General features: G+C 41.0%; 1 protein-coding gene across 4 annotated transcripts in view; it reads right to left on the reverse strand.

The window, feature by feature from the left end:
* DENND1A (DENN domain containing 1A) overlaps positions 1 to 23,932 on the reverse strand; it is a 924,202-nt gene that overhangs the window by 727,098 nt on the left and 173,172 nt on the right. For all 4 annotated transcript variants that reach the window (XM_075324120.1, XM_075324118.1, XM_075324119.1 and 1 more), the window contains exon 3: positions 5,987 to 6,030. In XM_075324120.1, the coding sequence (XP_075180235.1) occupies positions 5,987 to 6,030 (44 nt within the window). The remainder of the gene's footprint in view (positions 1 to 5,986; positions 6,031 to 23,932) is intronic.

A 23,932-nucleotide genomic window follows, 5' to 3' on the forward strand; every position in this document is an offset into this window, starting at 1 on the left:
CGGTGACTACCTCTTGAAGCTCGTGAAGAGAATGCGAAGAGTGTGCAAAGCAGTAATGAAAGCAAAAGGCGGCTACTTTGAAGAACCTAGAATATAAGACATATTTTCAGTTGTTTCACACTTTTTTGTTAAGTATTTCATTCCACATGTGATAATTCATAGTTTTGATGCCTTCAATGTGAATCTACAATTTTCAGTCATGAAAATAAAAAAAAAACCTCTTTGAGGTGTGTCCAAACATTTGGTCTGTACTGTATATATATATATGTATATGTGTGTATATATATATATATATATATATGTGTATATATATATATGTGTATATATATATATATATATATATGTATATATATATATATATATATATATATATGTATATATATATATATATATATATATATATATATATATATATATATATATATATATATATATATATATATATATATATATATATATATATATATATATATATTTTAGGGGATTTAAGGGGAATCTGTCAGCAGGTTTTTGCTACCTCATCTGAGAGCAGCTTGACGTAGCAAAGAGATCCTGACTCCAACTATGTATCACTTAAGTTATTGCCTGAAGCCATTCTGACAGAGCTGACAGAGCTGTCCTGCCCACACCAGGCTTTTTATAGAGATTGTATATTGACACTGAGGTGCCAATCAGAGGAAGGGGCGTGTGGACTGCCATGTTCGTGACATTGTAGCCCGAGCAGTGAAAAGTCCTGCTGATTACACACACATGAGTAATAAACAAAAGATCGAACCTTGACAAACAGGCATCCCTAAATTCTACGTGTTAACCCCTGCAGCATGCTGTCTTCAGTTTACATAGCAATAACCTGTTGACAGATTCCCTTAAGGCTTGTTTCACACGTCAGTGAAAAACACAGACATTTTTCACTGGCATGTAAAAAACGCAAAATGTCCCTGCGTGTGCCGTGATTCATGGCACATGTGGGTTGTCCATGTGCAATCCGTGATCCATCAAGCGTTATTGCACATGGAGATATACTCACCTGTCCACGCTCCAGCTGCCTGTGGTGCTGAACTCTTCGGCTCTGCTGTGTTTCCACCCCTGCTGCAGCTACTTCCGGGTCGGCTGTTACTGCATACATGAATATGCATGACAGTAATTAGTCGGCTCTGAAGCATCTGAAGCAGAGGCAGCAGAGGCCGGAGACAAGCAGCGCTGGAGAAGGAGAGTCAAAAAAGTTTTAATTTTCAATGTCCGTGTTTTTCTGGTACGTGTTTCACGGACCATGCCATAGTGTGGTCAGTGGGACATCAGTCATGCCAGAAAAACACAGACATGTCTCCGTGAGCCAATCACAGACATGGCTGTACGCCGCACTGAGACACGGTGAGTGAGAAATCACTGATGTGTGCGCAGACGTATTGATTGTAATGGGGCTACGTATGCCCGTGATTCTGGTACGTATAAAAACTAGCACACCACGTACCAGAATCACTGACATCTGAAACAGGCCTTAAGCCTGATTAATGAATTGCAACTTTTTAATAAGTTGCATAAAAAGTTGTAAACCCACTCCTGTAAAGGAAGAAGAGATGAAATGGGGTCATTTTGGACTGTAAAGGGCCCATATATTAATCTTGCACAGGGTCCTCTCCTGTCTGTGTCTAGTCCTGGGATGAAAGGAAAATTTATTGTAGACAGAAGTGTTCTATCTAGATGCACAAACTTATCAAACACTGTGTCAGTCTTTATGAAAAAAATTGCCGCAAATTATAACGCATCCATAAGCAAAACTGACTTTAAAGGGGGATGTCTACTACTCGGACAACCCCTTCTGAAGCCCTGTAAAAAAACACTTGCCTCCGGTGCCGGCGCTTTTCCAGCGGTGTTGGCACTCAGGTGACATTGTTATGTCACGCGATCCCGGTGACCACTTACCGCCGGCTTCAACTTCTCCTCCTTCGGACAAATTAAGACATTTGTAGGAAGCGGGCGGTGCCGCTGCTGTTATGCCTCCTCCAGATTTTATCTGTAGGGGCGAGAGTGAAGTCAGTGCTGATTGGCTTAAAAGATCGTGTGACATATTGTCACGGGAGCCCCAGAGAGAGCCAGTGCCGACAGAGTTGGAACGGCGCCGGCGCGGGACGTGAGTATAGGTGGCATATTACTGGAGGAGGGGTTGTGTAAGTAGTGGACAACCCCTTTATACATTCCTCTAATCACGAGAGTGCTTTAACAGAAGCGGATTAATAATGAGAGCATGATATTCCCAAATCTTTCTTGCTCCGCTCTATCCTCCCCTGTATCCTCCTGGATGCATACTCCGCAAAAGGATTACTGACAGTTAGGTATCGTTGTAACATACTGCAGATAAAAGAGCATTTTACTGTTATATCTGACCAAAATCTAATCCCAGTATTATTTTTTTTATTACTCTAAGTCTAAAATGAAGTTTCCGACTCATTAGAAGGCACAGAACATATGGGATATATGGATGGATCTGTAAAAAAAAAAAAAAAAAAAAAACTCTCATAAATCACAATGGAGAGCGCTCAGCTCGTCTGTCCATTTTACCTTCTTTTGCCTGAATTGTCAAATGAGCAGGAAACTCACAGAAATCAAATCAGATTTATATCATTATTTTTTTATGTTTTAATACATTTGCACAATATGAAAAAAGTTCTATATCTTGTTTTTTCATCGCCCTATTCAGAGGGTTACAACGTTTTATTTATTTTTGCATTATATGAAGGCTTGATTTTTGTGGAATAAAAGGATGTTTTCAATTATACCAAATTTTTGATTGTTGTACGTATACCCTCTTTCACTTGTAAAGCGCTATGGACTAAATGGTGCTATAATAATAAATAATAATAATTTTTTTTACAACAAACTTTTTGTGTTTTATTCCATCTTTTTTGTGCTGTGGAAAGATGAAAAAAAACCCATTTTTCTCTGTTTTATTTTTTTTTTATGGTGGTCACTGTAATGTGAGTTTTATACATGGGGATAATCCAAATGTGACAATAAGGACTATGTGTGGTTTATTTATTCTTTGTATTTAAAAAAAAAAAAAATCTGTTATTTTTTTATTCTTTATTTTGTGTTACTTTATATTTTTACAATTATTATTTTTTTTTTTACTTATTTACATCGTCCTACTATGGGATAGCAGTGCAATAAACCTGTCCGTGTTACAAAGACAGGAAGCCTGACAGATGCTGCTTTCGGCAGGGCCTAACAGGTCCCCGGACCTGGCAGAACCTTGCAGCGCTGGGGTCCTGCGTTCAAATCCCACCAAGGACAAAATCTGCAAGGAGATTGTATGTTGTCCCCACGTCCTCCGGGAACGACATCCTGATAAACCTTTCAGGACAAGGTCTGCAATGAGTCTGTATGTTCGCCTCGTGTTTGTGTGGGTTTCTTGTAGGTTCTATGGTCTCCTTCCACACTCCAAGAAAGACACACTGATAACCATTTTATGGTGGCTCAGTGGTTAGCACTGCAGCCTTGTGGTGGCTCAGTGGTTAGCACTGCAGCCTTGTAGCGCTGGGGCCCTGGGTTCAAATCCCGCCAAAGACAACATTGTATGTTCTTCCCGTGTTTGCGTCTGTTTCCTCTGGGATCTCTGGTTTCCTCCCACACTCCAAAAGCATCACTGATAGGGAATTTAGCTTGCGAGCTCAAAGATGATGACATCTGTAAAGCACTGTGGAATTAATAGCGCTATATAGCTGAGTAAAATAAATTAAATACATTTCTGTCACGGGTGACAGACAGTCATGTGGTTTTTGGCTATAGAATGTCACAGTGTTTGGCTGCACAAAATACTCCCTGACCTTCTATTGTTCCTGCTTTTAGTATTCATTGTAGTAGGAAGCTTTCCTGCTGGATTTTCATCTATTCCGTTTTAGGACCCAGGGGAGCTAAACTTCTGCCCAGCTGCTGATTATCAGTATTTCCCTTGTGCTTATATACTCCCTTCTTCCTTGGACTAGTGCTGGTGATATCATTTAGTTCATTCAAGCCTTAGTTGCAAACAGGTGGCTTGTACTCCTCTGTGGTATCGTTGCTGAACTTCTCCCTCAGTTATCTGTGAATAAGAAGTTCCTGCATTTTCCTCCTTGTGTCCTCCTTTAGCATTTAGTGGGGTTGATGAAGAGCTTATCCCACCCGTTCCCTACTTAGGGCCCAGCACTAGGGATACCTAGGGTCAGGTATCCGGCTCGGCGCATAGGTGCGGAAGCTATCTAGATTGGTGAGGGACCCCAGGTACCAGCACTAGGGATACCTAGGGTCAGGTATCCAGCTCAGCGCATAGGTGCGTAACCTATCTAGGGTGGTGAGGGACCTCAGGGACCAGCACTAGGGATACCTAGGGTCAGTTATCCGGCTCGGCGCATAGGTGCGTAACCTATCTAGAATGGTGAGGGACCCCAGGGACCAGCACTAGGGATACCTAGGGTCAGGTATCCAGCTCAGCGCATAGGTGCGTAACCTATCTAGGGTGGTGAGGGACCCCAGGGACCAGCACTAGGGATACCTAGGGTCAGGTATCCGGCTCGGCGCATAGGTGCAGAACATATCTAGAGTGGTGAGGGACTCCAGGGACCAGCACTAGGGATACCTAGGGTCAGGTATCCAGCTCAGCGCATAGGTGCGTAACCTATCTAGGGTGGTGAGGGACCCCAGGGACCAGCACTAGGGATACCTAGGGTCAGGTATCCAGCTCAGCGCATAGGTGCGTAACCTATCTAGGGTGGTGAGGGACCCCAGGGACCAGCACTAGGGATACCTAGGGTCAGGTATCCGGCTCGGCGCATAGGTGCGGAACCTATCTAAAGTGGTGAGGGACCCCAGGGACCAGCACTAGGGGTACCTAGGGTCAGGTATCCAGCTCAGCGCATAGGTGCGGAACCTATCTAGAGTGGTGAGGGACCCCAGGGACGAGCACTAGGGATACCTTGGGTCAGGTATCCGGCTCGGCGCATAGGGACGGAACCTATCTAGAGTGGTGAGGGACCCCAGGGACCAGCACTAGGGGTACCTAGGGTCAGGTATCCGGCTCAGCGCATAGGTGCGGAACCTATCTAGAGTGGTGAGGGACCCCAGGGACCAGCAGTAGGGATACCTAGGGTCAGGTATCCGGCTCGGCGCATAGGTGCAGAACATATCTAGAGTGGTGAGGGACCCCAGGGACCAGCACTAGGGATACCTAGGATCAGGTATCTGACTCAGCGCATAGGTGCGGAACCTATCTAGGGTGGTGCGGGACCTCAGGGACCAGCAATAGGTTTGTTCAGGGTTCACCATATCCCCCTTCCCTTATATTTCACTGCTCACTTGGTACTTCCCCGTACCTAGTGTGACAATTAGATGCTACATATGGGTACCCTGCAATGTGATGGGAAGGCGGACAGTGTGAGAAAGGAAGGATCATGTTTTTTATACCCCTCTAAATGCCGCAGTTGCTATTGACCATAGCATCTAGACTGGGATAAAAAGCCAAGGATATTGCTGGCTGTTACTGTAGCAGCTGGGATGTAAATTAATTCGGCATTTGTGCACGATCAATATGACGTATCAGTACCTTCATTTGTGGGAACACTTACCAAAATAAGAGGTGCCATTATGTCTGATGTCAGGTAGGGGTGTAAAAGCAAAGAAAAAAAACTAAATGTTGTCTCAGAACTTTAAAGAAACTTTCCTATCGCTGGAAATATTCCTTCTGACAGTCTCCGTCTTCTCGCTTTTCCAACACATATTTCAACCCGGCACAAATAGACGAAGACACACACAGGCATCTTCCAATAAATAACCTGTGACATCTTACTTAGAAGTAAATCGTCTCTGCTCAGGCAATCAAGATCTCACCTGTATTTATTAAAGGACAGCAGCAACAGCACATTAAATAAGTATCAGACGTGGAAGATGTGGTGTCACGTAAAAAAAAAAAAAAAGGGGGGGGGTAAAGAAAAAAAATTAATTACGCATTCCAAACCTGGTCACTGAAGTCTTCTGGGAAGATCCGCTGCAGCTCAGGATCTGTAAATAATTGACAGATAATATTAATTGGCTTTGGATTAGTGAGCAAGCAGAGAATCATACATTAATATTTGATCAGAAGATGATAGAAATCCTGGCAGGGGATCCTGCGAGGGCAGCCCGGGTCTGTGTAGAGAGAAAGCAAAAAAGAACTCTCTCGGAGACTCTCCCTTTAGCCTCCCCCGAAAGATGAAAAAGGAGGAACAAAAAAAATAAAAAAAAAGTTAGGAAGAAGAAAAAAAAGAAGCTCCGCTGCCCCATTAAACCTAAACTGTTACCTGACACTACAACTAACCGGTTTTAAATTGACTTCCAAAGAAAAAAAAAGGGGGGGGGGTTATACTTTATTTTAGAGAACGCAGATTGTTGTCAAATGGCCAGCAGAAGCAGTTTTGTAAGAGCTAAAAGCTGCGATCGGTCTACCGGGGGGACGTGGGAAAAAGCAGCGAGCTCGTTATCGATCCTTTGATTCCGAAAATGAGACACGGAGGCGTTCAGACGCCGCGTAAACATTATTCGCTACGTGTACACTTCAGGTGTATGGATTTAGAAATTGAGAAAATGACTGACAGAAGTGACAGATATTAGCCTCCGATTTACAGAACAATCTGCCGCTGTGATTCCATCCGATCGGTATAACAAACACCATTTGTCATTAGGATTCGGAAGACTCGGAAGCTTCATTACTGCCAGGAAGACGTCTTCTTTATTAGTTTGCATACGCCTTATGTGGGAAAAAAAAGAGGAACAAAATTTATATGAGAAGTGAGGATTTATTTCATATCCTCCTAAAAAAAAGAAAAAAAGAGCTTTCAGTTTACGGGAGGAAAAAAGCACAAGCGGCGGATTTGTTCGTGACAAACATACAACATATTTTGGTGAAAATTAGAGTAAAATATGTATCTAAGTCCACAATGAATTCCAAAGAAAAAAAACCCAAACATTCTGTGCATTGGAAAATCTCCGCACTGTGTATTTATCCTAAAGTGGCACTGATGGCACATAAATGACATCTAAATATTTGATGGGTGCGGGTACACAGTTTCCATAATCTCCATAAAATTTAATAGGGGGTGAGGCTGCTGCTTTTTATTTTCTGCACCTTCTGCAGCGTCAAAACCGTTTTTGTACATTTTTTTTTTTTTGCCAAGAGATACAGATTTGGTGCTGAAATTTCTACAACATATTCCTGCACCCAATCTACACCTTCTGAACCAAAAAAAAAAAAAAAGAATTGCATCACTATCACATCAAAACTGACTGATGCTATTCTTTTGCCATGAGGTGTAGTTTTGGTGGAGGAATAAGGTGTAGAAACTTTAGCACCAAATGTGCATCTCTTGGCAAAAAAACCCGCATTTTTATGCCAGGAGATGCAGGTCTGTGAACTCCGTGATGAAAAAGAGAAGTGGAAAAAGCCAGCAACCTTCTTGGAAAAACTGTGACGCTTTATTGTGAAAAATCCATAAAAAACATTCAGTGGATAAAAAAGCTCAGCGTGTAGACAAGGGCCTAACATAGAACTCAGTGCCCTCATATGAGGTCACGTGAAGTCAGGTTACCTGCGGTCACCGATGCAGGAAAGTGGGAATTTCAAGCTGTGACCTCAAATAACCTGAGTGACGTTACTGCTCATTGCTGCAGCTCAATCATTCTCTGCTTGAAACCCACAGTGGGTGGTCGTGTTCTATGCCAGCGCGCTGTCACTTCAGATGTAGCAGAGCTGGAAACGTCGTGGGACCTCGTATGGATTACGTCAGATCTGAATGTTTTGGGAGTAATAAAGAGGTGAAAGAGGGTGTGTGTATTTTGTTTCAAATAAAGGATTTTTTCAATGTTTGTGTTCATTTCTTTTCACTTACAGATTAGTAATGGGGGGGGGGGTCTATTTTTAAGATGGTAGGGCCCAATAAGCATGGGTCTCCCCAGCCTGAGAATAGCAGCCCCCAACTATCAGTTTTATCATGGCTGGGTATCAAAATTGGGGAGGACTGCACGCCAGTTTTTTTTTTTAATTATTTAAAAAAAATAAAAAAGTCACATGTAGCCCCTCTTATTTCGATACACAGCCAAGATAAGCACATGGCTGGGGGCTGCAGCCGCATGTTTATTCTTTACTGCTTTCATAATATAGGGGGACCCGTTCTTTTATATATTTTTAACCAATATAGACACACAGACAGCATCTCTGATTGAAAGCAGTCAGACAAGCTGTCGCACAGGCTGAGGGCGCATCTCCCCGCAACCAGAGAGGAAGCAGTGCATATGCATGAAGGATAATGAGCGGCCCCGGAAGTAGCATTAGAGCTGCGCGGAGACTGGCAAGTATAAAGCGCTTGTTCCAATCCCCCTATCACTTCTACCACCATTTTTAAGAGCGTGATTAAGGTCCCTATAAACTTATATGGCAATCGGCGACCAGCCAGATAGCTGGGATCAATTCCGGGCCCAAACTGGGCTTTTTTAAACCTGGAACTGGGGTTTTTGGGGTTTTTTTTTAAACTCGGTTGGACCCGTTGATCCTGGGTATCTGAGTCCGCCTATCACTGGTTGAGCTACAGGGCAAAGTTTCTTATATTCGCATATACTGTTGATTTATGCAAAGTTTGTTGAAAGTCCAGCTCTCTTAAGAAACCTTTCAGGCTCCCTAGTGAATAATCAATGCTGTGCTCAGTAGTCAACTCTAGTATAAAGTCTGTTTTTGTTTGGCTGCAAGAACTCCAGGCAGATCTACCGGAGCAAAACCAACGGAAAATGAGGTTGTCTTGGTTTCTAGGGCTGAAATACCAATGTTAAATGTGCAGAATCTCCAGTATATTCTATGAGATGCAGCCTCATACTGGTCTCTAAGTGCTGACAAGAGGAACCCATCACAAGCAGAAGGCAGGGAAAACAGGCTGAGTATACAGGGAGACGATCAAACTCTGCCATGGATTAAAGAGATAGAACTGCTGCCCATAATAAAGATTTAGAGTACACAGAAACTGGAACATGATAAGACTCTGCCCCCTCTGCGATACCAGAGATATTGTAGTATATGTAGAAGAATCATATCAGAGGTGAAAAACTAAATATGTCTACCAGCTCCCAAATGGCCAGGATGATTTGTGGAAAGGAAGGGGGTTAAACCACACGCTGACGTATAGGAACAAAACTTCACAAAGTCATTGAAGATCAAAAGTGATTTTTATTTCTACGCGTTTCAGAGCAGAAAAGCTCCTGCTTCAGGAAAAAGAAAAATCAGATGCACATCTATGTATTTCTACGCGTGTCGGAGCAGAGGAGCTCCTTCGAGAGAAAATAAAAAAATCACAGATGTACATTATTTATTTCTACGCGTTTCGGAGCAGAGGAGCTCCTTCCAGAAAAAAACAAAAATCAGATGTACATCTATTTATTTCTACGCATTTCAGAGCAAAAGAGCTCCTTCAGGAAAAAAAATACAGATGTACATTTATTTCTCTGCATTTTGGAGCAGTATAGCTCCCTTAGGGGAAAAAAAAAAAATCACAGATGTGCATTTACTTATTTCTATGCGTTTTGGAGCAGAAGAGCTCCTTCTCCAGGAAAGAAAATCGTGATTTTCTTCCTAAAAATGGGAGCTTTTCTGCTCCAAAACACGTAGAAATTGATGTACATCTGTGATTTTCTTCCTGAAGGAGCTCTTCTGCTCCAAAACGCAGAAATTGATGTACATCTGTGATTTTGATCCTGAAGAAGGAGCTCTTATGCTCAGAAACACGTAGAAATAGATGTACATCTGTTTTTTACTGGAAGGAGCTCTTCTGCTCCAAAACATGTAGAAATAGATGTACATCTGTGATTTTTTTTTCCTGAATGCGCTCTTCTGCTCCGAAACGCATAGAAATAGATGTACACCTGTGATTTTCTTCCTGAAGGAGCTCTTCTGCTCCGAAACGAGTAGAAATAGATGTACATCGGTGATTTTCTTCCTGAAGGAGCTCTTCTGCTCTGAAATGAGTAGAAATAGATGTACATCTTTGATATTTTTTCCGGAAGGAGCTCTTCTGCTCTGAAACACAAGAAACAGATGTACATCTGTGATTGTACCCTGAAGAAGGAGCTCTTCTGGTCCGAAACGAGTAGAAATAGATGCATATCTGTGATTTTCTTCCTGAAGGAGTTCTTCTACTCTGAAGCACAGAAAGGTAGATGTACATCTGTGATTTTCACTCCTGAAGAAGGAGCTCTTCTGCTCCGAAACGCGTAGAAATAGGTGTATATCTATGATTTTTTTTTCTTGAAGGAGAAGTGTAGAAATAAAAATCACTTATGATCTTCAGTGACTTTATGAAGTTTTGTTCCTATATGGCAGTGCGCTGTTTAACCCCTTCCTTTCGACAAATCATCCTGATCATCTGTTACGGAGTTTGCAGGAGCCGGATACTTCCCAAATAAGCTTTTAAAGTATTTGTGACTCTCACCACTACCCTAGGTGAGTGACACTTGCCTCTACTCCACTTTGACTCCCCGCCTGGCCCGCGTAAGACCCTATCGGCGCCTCTTTGTCCTACAATCTTACAAATGGCGGGATAACTAAATGGCCCTGCTGTTTTAATTAAAAACACTTGGATGGGGTCGTACTCCTGATTGGACCATAACGACTGTGATGAGCCAACCCCTTTAAGATATTTCTTTTCATCATTTCCACGACTCTAGCGCGTGTACCCGCCCCCGTCGTTTGTGCATCACGGGCAAATTGCTGCCCGTGGCGCACAATCTCGTTATTCCCAGTAACACGTACTTACCTGCCTAGCGACGTCGCTGTGGTCGGCGAACCATCTTTCTAAGGGGGCGGTTCGTTTAGAGTCACTAAGCAGCCGCCCAATAGAAGCGGAGGGGTGGAGATGAGCGGCCGTAACATCCCGCCCACCCCCTTCCTTCCTCATTGCCGGCGGCCGCTGGTACGGTGCTGTTCGTCATTCCTACGGTGTCACACATAGCGATGCGTGCTGCCACAGGAACGACAAACAACCTGCGTCCTGCAACAGCAACGATAATTGGGAAAGGAACGACGCGTCAACGATCAACGATAAGGTGAGTATTTTTGCTCGTTACCGGTCGTTCGTGAGTTTCACACGCAACGATGTCGCTAACGAGGCCGGATGTGAGTCACGAATTCCATGACCCCAACGACATCTCGTTACCGATGTCGCAGCGTGTGAAGACCCCTAAACACTTGAAGAGCTACGAAGTGGAACTGAAGAGTCAAAACCACCAGAACACAAGTAGTTAGTGGAAAATTATCTAAACCGTTTTGACCAAAAGCAGAATTAGTTCCTAACAATATCTTACATATTTCCTCACTGACATTTTGGAAAATCTGAATAAAAAATGAGGGTTCTTTTTTTCTTTTAAGTATTATAAAACATTCACCATACCCCGTAGCTGTGATCTACAGTGTAACCCTTGTGCCAGAGGGACCGAATGTGCCAGTACAGTAAAGCAGTTCAAGCCGAATTAGCCTCAGACACCTTCTTCGTCTATATCATAATGCTTGCAAATATGTGAGCTAAGAGTTGCCTTGGGACACATCGCTAACAGATGCAGACTTCATAGCTCTAGAGTTTTGATCATCGTGTCTGGGTGAGGCGATCCTACAATCTTTACAGCTCACTTCATTTTGTTGGGTTTGTAGCTCAAGGGCAATTGAATTCTTTCATGAGTAATTTTAATGTTTACATGTTCCTCGGAGTTGGCTTGAATACGAAGTTTTCATAGGCCAAATTTGTTTTACGAGCATGTTAATGCACGGATGGTTCCCATTGTAAACCTGAAAGCATAAATTCTACCAATGGTTACATTTTTTAAATAAACAGAACACAGAGTGACTGGGAATACCGTCAATGCCTTCTCGTCTCCTGCAGTCATTACCGGCTCCCCCATTAAATTTTGCTTTATTTACAAGTTTTTCCCCCCTCTCCTCTCAGACCTTACTCCCCATTTATATGTATGAGTCACTGAAGTCTCCACTTCAGACAATCTATATTGTTCAAATAGAGGGGAAAAAAAAGGATAGACAAAATGTTTATGCCGCTCAACCACACCGGTGTCATGGATCAGCTCTAAATATTATGGGGTCAAAAAAGGGGGCAAAACAATTAAAAGAAAAAATGCCCATAAATAGAAAAAAAAAATAAAATGATAGCATAGGAGAAAAAAAGTATATACAAAAAGTTCATGTCGCTCAACCACACCGGTGTCATGGAATAGCTCTAAACATGATGAGGTGAAAAAAGGGGGGCAAAATAATTAAAAGAAAAAATGCCCATAAATGGAAAAAAAATAAAATAAAATGGAAAATAAAATAGGGGGAAAAAAAGTATATACAAAAAGTTTATGCCGCTCAACCACATCGAAGTCATAGATCAGCTCTAAACATGATGAGGTGAAATAGTCTAAACTATCCACCCCTTCTGAGCCAAATAGAGCAAGATCTTAAAAGATGGCACGACCTTCCATTGAACATAATTGGTAGAGTCCACCTAATTAAGATGATGTCGATATCAAAATTAATGTATCATCTTCAAACACTTCCCCTGCTTCTCAAGCATAAAGATATTGTCCAGCTAAATAGAGCTTTTTCACACTTCATTTGGAGGGGGAAACGCCCTCGTATAGGGCTTAAGAAGTTGATGGCATCTAAGGTTCATGGAGGTCTGAGTTTGCCGAACATTCGGGGTTACAATATAGCCTGTTTGACTAGATATATATTGGATTGGATTAAAGGCTCTAGGCATTATTCAGCGTTGGAGCTTGAGAGAGACTATGCACAGCCTTGGGATCTGGTGGCATTGCTTCATACTAGGCAGGCCAATCTCCCAGTGAAAATCAAGCACTCTTCCTTATTTAAAGACACGATTGCAGCGTGGAAGGCGTTGAGGAAAAACTACAAACTTCCCCATAAAATATCCAAATACTTGCCTATATGGGGGAATCCAGAGTTTGTGCAGGGGACAAGCAATAAGCTGTTTGAAGAGTGGAAGGTGAGGGGTATAAGGACTGTTGCTCATCTCTTGCACACCTCAGAGCCTAGATGGTTGAGTAGAGATGAAATTATAGCGCAGTATGGCCTGGGGCCTAACCAAGTAATCCAATATGACCAAGTGAGATATAGTATTATGACTCAGTTGCATGATGTGACCCAGGAGGTAGTATTTAACTCTTTTGATTGTCTGGTAAAGAACTCAATAACTTCATCATCTATCTCTTTTCTTTATGGAGCCATGCGTGATCTATTAATAGGACAGCACCCGGAAGGTTTATTTAAATCTTGGGAGAAACAATTTGAGGACCCGTCTATGGGGGTAAAAATTAGGGGAGGGTGGAATGCTCTTCGTAAATCAATTTTAAATGAGAATTGGCGAGAAACCCAATTTAGAATTATGCACAAGGCAATTTATGGTTTTAATCTCCCTCCATCAGCAACAAAGCCAGACAGGATTACGTATTGCCCTAAGTGTAAGAGTAGTGGAACTGATCTCCTTCACGGGTTGTGGTCCTGCCCCCATTTGAGTCCATTATGGTCACAGATCAAAAGTTGTATACAAAAGGTGTGGGGTCTTGAAGTTCGGCTCTCACCTGGGTTCGCTATTTTTCACCATTGGGAGGAGGGGAACGATACCAAAGGGAAGATGACTAACCCACCCAGACTTATACATGTGATACTTCTGGCAGCCAAGAGAGCGATACTAAAAAATTGGTTGGAGTCTAGGGTCCCCGCGATTGAAGAGATCTTGGGTCAGCTCATGCATCTTCTTGAAATAGAAGGATTGGATGCAGAAAGGAGGGCGGATAGAATACGACAGCACTTTAACAAATGGAAGAAATTCATACTGGCCTATTGTACTCGGGAGGAGATAGTCACCTTTCAAAGACACAGTCTGGTATCATACTGAAAAATTGAAGGATACATTGGATGGCTTGGAGGTGGGGGAGGAAATGCCGAAAGGTGACTAAAAGGAGAGGGGGAAATAACCGATTTGAGTGGGACTTCTTTATTATATGTCATTACCATGTTCACAAGGGTTCAATGGGGGGAATGATAAGAATGATGGGTTAAGGGGTCGCTGCTTTCCTTTGCTTTATCTTGCCATGTTACGGTTATTGATTTTAAAAATTGGTATGGAATTTGGGATGATCAAATATGACAATGTAATGTTGAATTTACAATGCTGAATTCGCTTATGCCAGTGTTATGTTATTGAAAAATTTGAATAAAAATATAGTTAAAAAAAAAAAACATGATGAGGTGAAAAAAAGGGGCAAAATAATTAAAAGAAAAAACGCCCATAAATGAAAAAAAATAAATAAAATGGAAAATAAAACAGGGGGAGGGAAGTATATACAAAATGTTTGTGCCGCTCAACCACACCGGTGTCATGGATCAGCTCTAAATATTATGGGGTCAAAAAAGGGAGAAAAACAATTAAAAGAAAAAACGTCCATAAATAGAAAAAAAAAATAATGATAAAATAGGGAAAAAAGTATATACAAAAAGTTTATGCCGCTCAACCACACCGGTGTATGGATCAGCTCTAAACATGATGGGGCAAAAGATGGGGTCAAAATAATTAAAAGAAAAAATGACTAGAAATGAAAAAAAAAAAAATATATATTTTATTTATTTTACTATTTTATTTATTATTAATTATTATTTTATTATTTAATTTATTTATTTATTTTAATAAAATGATAAATAAAATAAGGGGGAAAAGTATATACAAAAAGTTTATGCCGCTCAACCACACCGGTGTCATGGAATAGCTCTAAACATGATGAGGTGAAAAAAGGGGGGCAAAATAATTAAAAGAAAAAATGCCCATAAATGAAAAAAAAAAATAAATAAAATGGAAAATAAAATAGGGGGGAAAAAAGTATATACAAAAAGTTTATGCCGCTCAACCACACCGGTGTCATGGATCAGCTCTAAACATGATGGAGTGAAAAAAGAGGGTGAAATAATTAAAAGAAAAAACGGACATAAATGAAAGAAAATAAATAAAATGGAAAATAAAATAGGGGGAGGGAAGTATATACAAAAAGTTTATGCCGCTCAACCACACCGGTGTCATGGATCAGCTCTAAGAATAATGAGGTGAAAAAAGGGGGTCAAAATAGTTAAAAGAAAAAATGCCCATAAATGAAAAAAAAAAAATAAAATAAAATAATAAATAAAATTATAAAAAAAATAGGGGGGAAAAAAGTATATACAAAAAGTTTATGCCGCTCAACCACACCGGTGTCAAAAAGGTGCCAAATAATCAAAAGTAAGAAACTACGCCCATAAATGAAAAAATAAAATGGTAAATAACTTAAGGGGGAAAAAAAGGGATATACAGAAAGTTTTTTCAGCTCAACCACACCGGTGTCACAGATCAGAAGCTCTAAAAAAAAAAAAAAAATACCAAAGAAAACAATTAGATCCAGAAGCACAGTTTCTAGTAAAAATAAATAAATACATACGGTAAGTAAAACCTCTTCTTTATTAGAAAATTCCATAAAATCATAAAAAAAACCAGCCAAAAATCCAAATGCTTTAGTCAACGCATTTTGAATAACAATCGTCAAAGGGAAGGTGTCGGGCGGATCATACTGCCCAATCCAAGGGCATGATTTCCGCCAGGTATGACAATATTCTCTAACGCCCCAACCCGCATTTAAAAGAAAATGTACTATGAAAATTGTGCCTTGAAGATCTCTTCCATGAATTGCAAGAAGTGATTGACAGATCTCTCACCCACGTGCACAGAGGGACAGACCTGTCAATCACCTAGAAGAGCCCTGGGAAAAGCCATCTGAGGACCATAGCCGAGGACAAAACTAGTCTGACTCTTCCCAGCGCTCTATAAAGTATCTGTTCTCTAAAACACCAGAGAATTTCAGAGAATAACATACCTGTTTGGAATCATTCAGCCAGACTGGAAAAAGCCCGCCCATCTTCCATCCCCCGGAAGTGATCTGTTTATGGCTGACTGCATGTGGGTAGAGAACCAAATTGCCAATGTGTGACTTCAAATGAAGTTCAGAAATCCTGAAATGGTCATACTGGCCTCAAACTAATTTAGACTCATACCTCTTGTTTAAGGAAAGCTATGTGAACAATAATAGCAATAGACTGACTATAACCCTATTTTTTATATTGACGCATCTAATGAGCGTGTGCAAAGGTCATTGTGAAAGGAGGAAGCCCAGGGTCAGGTGGATCCTGCATGATCAGGCTTATATTGAGTCGTTACTTTACATTGTAATTCTGCCTGTTATAATACTAAGCTTAGTTAAAAAAAAATAAATCTCCTAAAAGGATGGAAGCAGAAGTCTAAAAGTGTAAATTTTTTATTTACAGATTGTGATTTAAAAAAAAAAATAAAAATTGAAAACTTATATTTATATATAGATATATATATGTATATGTATTATATAATATATATAAAATAAAAAATATGTATTATGGGTATATACATATATATATTAAAATATATATATGTATATATATTATTTCTTTTTAATATATATATATATATATATATATAATATATACACATATATATATACATGTATAATATATATATATTTTAATATATATGTATATACCCATAATATATATTTTTTTATTATTTATATATATATATATATATATATATATATATATATAATAATATAAACAATATATATATATATATATATATAATAAAAAAATATGTATTATGGGTGTATACATATATATTAAAATATATATATGTGTATATATATATATATATATATCTTTTTAATATATATATATATATATATATATATTAATATATATGTATATACACATAATATATTTTTTTTTATTTTATATATATATATATAAAATATATATATAAATATATATATATATATATATATAATAAAAATATATACAAAAAATATATATTTTATTTTTTGTTTTTTTTAAACGAAGGCCTAACTCATAGATCATTACTGATGACACTATCCCTTTAACTCATTAAAGAATGAGCGATTTTTAATTTTCGCGCTTCCATTTTTATCTCCCTTCTTTAAATAGATAGAATTTTTTTTTATTTTTACATTTGCATTGCTATTATAAAGGCCTAGATTTTTGTGGGTCAAGTTGTTCTTCATGTTACCATATATTCTTTGGAAAAAAAATGGAGGAAAAAAAAAATTGACGCATGGAATAATTGTGAAAAATAGTACAATTGCATTATTATTTACAGCATTCTTTAGGTGGAAAAATTCTTGTAAGAGGATTCTCCAGGTCAGTATAATTATTCAGATTTTATAAGTTTTATATATTTTTATTATTTTAATAGTTAAACAGTTCAAGACTGTACCCATGATTCTGAACGGAACTTTTTTTTTTTCATACATGCAAGTTTAAAGAGTCATAAAAAATGTTGTCATTCAGATATTCTAGAAATTATTTTGTCTTTTTTTGTGATATATGGGGCTTCATGTTAAAGTCACTGTCACATTCTCTTTTGTTTTTATGTTTATATTGTGTGATTTCAGTGAAAAAAGAAAAGAAATAAAGGTCAGTTTTCGCCATTTTTTTATGGCCAAAAAGGATTACTAAAATACATTAGAAAATGTACATTGAAAGCATCAAAACTATGAATTAACACATGTGGAATGAAATACATAAAAAAGTGTGAAACAACTGAAAATATGTCTTATATTCTATATATGAGCTTCAAGAGGCAGTCACCGGAAATGGTTTTCCAATAGTCTTGAAGGAGTTCCCAGAGATGCTTAGCACTTGTTGGCCCTTTGCCTTCACTCTGCGGTCCAGCTCACCCCAAACCATCTCGATTGGGTTCAGGTCTGGTGACTGTGGAGGCCAGGTCATCTGGCGAAGCATCCCATCACTCTCCTTCTTAGTCAAATAGCCCTTACACAGCCTGGAGGTGTGTTTGGGGTCATTGTCCTGATGAGAAATAAATGATGGTCCAACTAAACGCAAACCGGATGGAATAGCATGCCGCTGCAAGATGCTGTGGTAGCCATGCTGGTTCTGTATGCCTTCAATTTTGAATAAATCCCCAACAGTGTCACCAGCAAAGCACCCCTACACCATCACACCTCCTCCTCCATGCTTCACGGTGGGAACCAGGCATGTAGAGTCTATCCGTTCACCTTTTCTACAAAGACACGGTGGTTGGATCCAAAGATCTCAAATTTAGACTCATCAGACTAAAGCACAGATTTCCACTGGTCTAATGTCCATTCCTTGTGTTCTTTCGCCCAAACAAGTCTCTTCTGCTTGTTGCCTGTCCTTAGCAGTGGTTTCCTAGCAGCTATTTTACCATGAAGGCTGCTGCACAAAGTCTCCTCTTAACAGTTCTAGAGATGAGAAGGTGTGTCCAAACTTTTGATCTGTACTGTGTGTGTGTGTGTGTGTGTGTGTGTGTGTATAATATATATATATATATATATATATATATATATATATATATATATATATATATATATATATATTTACACTGTATATATATATATATATCTATTTACAGTATATATATATATAAATACACACACACGTTATTCAATAATTAAGAAATGAAATATATATATACAGTGTGTGTGTGTGTATATTATATATTATTTTTTTATCTGTTTATTTGCCTTTATTTATTTCTACATTGTGAGTTCCATATTGTAATTACAGACCTGAAGGGGTCGGGCTTTTAAATAAATAAATATTTTTATTTTCATATTATTCCCCTTGTAACTGGTATATCAGCCCCAATTACAGGGGAAATACAGCCTGCTGGCTGTATAGCAGAGCTCTCTGTCTATCCTATGACACAGCAGCTCTTGCTCCCTACATACATACAGTGATCACATAACCAGAGTATATGGAGGAGGAAGCGCAGTTAGTACATTTAGGTTTTATTACTGTGAATATCACACCTGTTTAGCACTGTGTATGCAGCGATTGAGAAGGCACAGATGGTTATAAACAGTCTCTGCCTTCTCAATGGAGACTACCAAATTTCAACGGCTAGACAATCATGTACAGTATAGCTGCGGTCCTATGCATTGATGTTTTAGAATTGCTCTATTTTGATGGACCTCTGCAAAGGATCATTTTACTAATACCAATTTGGAGTAACATGGCATTTTGATTCATTTTCATTGAAGAGGTTGTCTATTACTTTTACATTGATGGCTTATCCTTAGGATACGTCATTAATATCTGATCAGCCTGGGTCCGACACCCAGCACCCCGGCCAATCAGCTGTACTCTGTGCTGACGGCAGCCCAAAAATGATCACTTCTGGAGCTGTGCCATCTTCTGATAGCAGCCGAGTACTGTACATCCGCTTCTATTGATTTGAATGGGATGTAAATGTGTAGTGCCCGGCTGCGGCCACTATCAGTTGACAGGACAGCTCCGGAACTGAGCATTTCTGGTCGCCAAGAACACCTGATCGGCGGGGGTGCCGGTTGTCGGACCCCAACAAATCAGACATTGATGACCTATCCTAAGAATAGGCCATCAATGTTAAAGTAGTGGACAAGCACTTTAAGCAGCAGGGCAACTATACCAATTGCTGAGGATACCAGCAACAAGATATCCAGCGATGACCTTATCAGGGGTACTTAATATCAAAACAGGGTCTTTCCAAAGCAAATAGCACAATTAATAAAAGCAAACGTAAGAGGGTGTCCGGGACTTTACCATTGCTCACCGATCAGCTCTTCTTGGCGCTGCCGGAACGTCTTAGTTGCGGAGTTGAACGCACAGCTCCATCAACTGTATAGTGGCCATGGCTGGGTACTGCATATCCGCTACTGGTTGAATGAATAGGAGGCGTATGTTCAGTGCCCTGTACCACAACCATGACAGTGCTGTGTTGCGCAGCTCCACAACTGAGTAGTTCAGGCGGCACCAGGAACTGCTGATGAGAGGGGTTCCGGGTGTCACACCCTCACTGATCAGACAATGATGACCTATCCTAAAGGCCCCGTCACACGCAGCAATATCGCTGGTGAAAGCACCCGCCCCCGTCGTTTGTGCGTCATGGGCAAAATCGCTGCCCGTGGCGCACAATATCGTTAGGAGCCGTCACACGGTCTTACCTGCCTAACGACGTCGCTGTGGTCGTGCGGCGTCACAGTGGCGTCACTAAGCGGCTGCCCAATAGAAGCGGAGGGGCGGAGATGAGCGGCGGTAACATCCCGCCCACCTCCTTCCTTCCTCATTGCCGGCGGACGCAGGTACGGTGTTGTTCATCGTTCCCGAGGTGTCACACGTAACGATGTGTGCTGCCACGGGAATGACAAACAACCTGCATCCTCAACAATCAACGATTTTATAAAAATGAACGACGTGTCAACGATCAACGATAAGGTGAGTATTTTTCATCATTAATGGCCGTTCGTTGGAGTCACACGCAACGACGTCGCTAACGACGCCGGAATCCGTGACCCCGACAATATATCGTGAGATACGTGTAACGGGGCCTTTAGTCCCGGACAACCCCTTTAATGATCAGTTATAGTGAAAGCACTAATTTATCACACATTTTCCCTTCTCTGATAGAAAGGGAGAAGGGAGCGTATAACACAATAATGCATACAAATAAAAAGAATAATTATTTAATAAAATGAGAGGTATTTTTTGATCGAAATGTTGACACTCATTCACTAGACCGCGTCTTCCTTTCCATAATCTCGTTGACTTCATCATCATCATATTAGTGATATTGCCGCGAGAAAGCGAAGAGTAAGCATTTGCTGTACGAAATATTAATTTCAGGAAGATATAAAAATTCATATAATTAATATTTTAATTGCCTGCATTTGATTTGCACTTGTAGGAGTGGTTCTTTAACTTCTGGAAATGAAGATATTTCAGGGCATACCGAGTCTCAAGACAGTAGCCTGTATGTAATAATTCATCATTAAGACTAAAATTGCTACTGACAGGAGCAGCAGTTTACACTCAAAATCCAGGGCGAAATGAGTAATGAAAGAAGTCTTCAAGGAAATCAATTCACAACTAATATTTTAGGCTATATATTTACAGGTCATGGGTGGCCATCGTAGAGCTGAGACTCTAGAGCGGGGCAATGCAATTTTCTTCGTCGGCGGATGGAGCAGGACACAACACATGGATGGTGCCGGTCAAGATGCAGAGCCGTAAAGTTGGCACTGCCTTTGATGCTGTGGCACTGCCTTTGATGCTGGTTACAAAGTTTCCTTTGCACTAAAAATATACAACGTTGCACAGGAATTTCTCATGAAATCAGGTTTTTTTTTCTTTCTGGAGTCGATTTTGAGAACTAAAGGGAGATCTGTGCTTTTCATGTGGTGCCCATAAAAACAACAGCTTAAAAACCTTGGCAATATGCATTGTGTGCTAGTCCGGGTGTGATCTGATCCTCCTGCTATTGAGTACCCCCCAATCTAAAAGCCCCCATACTAGTACTCAGCCGATAACCATGTCACCCATCTCTCTCATACACAGGTGCGCACATTCGCCCGAGCGCTCCGGTGTCCTCTATGAGAAAGCCGCTGCCAGACATGTTTGGCGACAGCTTATTTCCGAGAAAACAAAAGGAACGGCATTACAAAATCAGACATGACGGAATATTAACTCCCCCAACAATCACTGTCCAGGGCTCACATACACATTAGGCCCCCTTCATACGTCCATGATTTCGGTACGTGTGACGCCCGTTTTCATATGTACCAGAGACCCGGACATACACAGACCCATTAAAATCAATGGGTCTACCCACACATCCTTATTTTCTCATGGACCTGTGTCCCTGTGTCGCACACACATGTCCGTTTGTTTCGCACGGAGACAAGTCCGTTTTTTTTCGGCAGCACTTATGTCACACGGATCGCATACTGATGTGATCTGTGTGACACGTACCAGAGAAAACATGTCTTTGGAATAAAATGATTTTCTATACTCACCTGTCTCCAGTGCTGCAGTCTTCAGCGCTGCTGTCACTTGCTTCCGGGCCCACTCATTATGCTCATGCATATTCACTGCACAGAGGAGCAGGAAGTAGCAGCGCCGAGGACCGCAGCGTCGGGGACTGCTGTCTTCGGCGGTGCTGTCACTTGCTTCCGGGCCCGCTTATTATGCTCATGCATATTCATTGCACAGCAGCGCAGGAAGTGGCAACGCCGAGGACCGCAGTATCGGGAACTGTTGTCTTCGGCGTTGTTGTCACTTGCTTCCGTGCCCGTTCATTATGCTCATGCATATTTACTGCACAGTAGAGCAGGAAGTAGCAGCGCCGAGGACCGCAGCGTCGGGGACTGCTGTCTTCGGCGATGCTGTCACTTGCTTCCGGGCCCGCTTATTATGCTCATGCATATTCATTGCACAGCAGAGCAGGAAGTGGCAACGCTGAGGACCGCAGTATCGGGGACTGTTGTCTTCGGCGTTGCTGTCACTTGCTTCCATGCCCGTTCATTATGCTCATGCATATTCACTGCACAGTAGAGCAGGAAGTAGCAGCGCTGAGGACCACAGCGTCGGGGAATGCTGTCTTTGGCGGTGCTGTCACTTGCTTCCAGGCCCGCTCATTATGCTCATGCATATTCACTGCACTACGGACCCGGAAGCAGCAGTGCTGGAGAGAGCAGCGCCGGGGACAGGTGAGTAAAAAGTTCCTGCTCTCCATGTGCTATCATGGATAGCACACGGTGAACACTAGTCAAAATCACAGCACACGGATTTCACTGCTCGTGAAAAACGTCAGTGTTTTTCAAGGACGTGTGAAAGGGACCTTAGACTATTGGCAAACAGTCATTATCGGTGGGTTTGGCTGACCGTTTAATCTGCACGTGGGGCTTTAACAAGAGGGTTATAGCTACTCCAGTTACAGTGCAGAATGAGTGATTTTAGTATTTATTCCCCATACACATATAACTGTGGGTTGAATGATGATTTGTTCCACTATTTGGTCAGCAGCTATCTCGCCTGAATCTCCCATACCCAGGAGTCTGCCGAGCGCTCCTGTGCCCTCTATGAAGGACAACCCTGATGGCAGCTTAGAAAAAAAAGATTGGCAATCCAAAATCGGACATGCCAGTCGTCATCTCCCTTGGCTATGTTTATGCTAATCATCAAAGTTGCAGAAAATCATGGTTTTGCTCTTCTTAGCATCCATAAGAAGGTAAAACTGATTTGTGGTGCATATACGAGAAACTGTCCCAATGCTCAGTTGCCATACACTTTTTTTTGGAAGAGAGGTTCCTATTCATCAGTATAGTGCCAGCACTATAGGTGCTGGAACGACACTTCCTGGGATTCATTGCTCCTATAAATTGCCCAACAATATGCCTGCCCTAAACTGAAAGCCTGCCTCTCGGTTATGCTGGTATGACAGACAGGAGCGCAAGAGCTGAAAGGCACCCACCTATAATCCGTCTTGGCATTTCTGCTGTGAAATCAGGAAATAGACAACAAGCTGGCAATTAGGGAGGCACCTATACACAGCTGGTGCATGTGTTACAAATTTTTTCCTGTGCTGAGATAATCTTATATATGTGACCCTGCTATATACTGTGTAATGGCCGTGTCTGACCACACAGGGACATGGTCTGATCATACCACATCTCCAGGGCTGGAGAGGAAACAAAATAGTATACAGATAGGACAGCATGGGATAGGAGAAGATTCGTTCTGTGAGGTAAAACATTGAGGCAAAAAAAGTGTTAACTTTAAGAAAGCAGCAGCTGTGATCCCTTGATGTAATATCTATATTCTCTGTTTCGCATTGTCCCCAGCCCTGGAGATGTGGTATGATTAGACCATGTTCCTGTACGGTCAGACACAGCCATTACACAGTACACAGCAGGGACACATATATAAGATTATCTAAACAAAGGAACATTTTTTTAA

Source organism: Anomaloglossus baeobatrachus, chromosome 9 (assembly GCF_048569485.1).
Source record: "Anomaloglossus baeobatrachus isolate aAnoBae1 chromosome 9, aAnoBae1.hap1, whole genome shotgun sequence".
NCBI lineage: Eukaryota > Metazoa > Chordata > Amphibia > Anura > Aromobatidae > Anomaloglossus > Anomaloglossus baeobatrachus.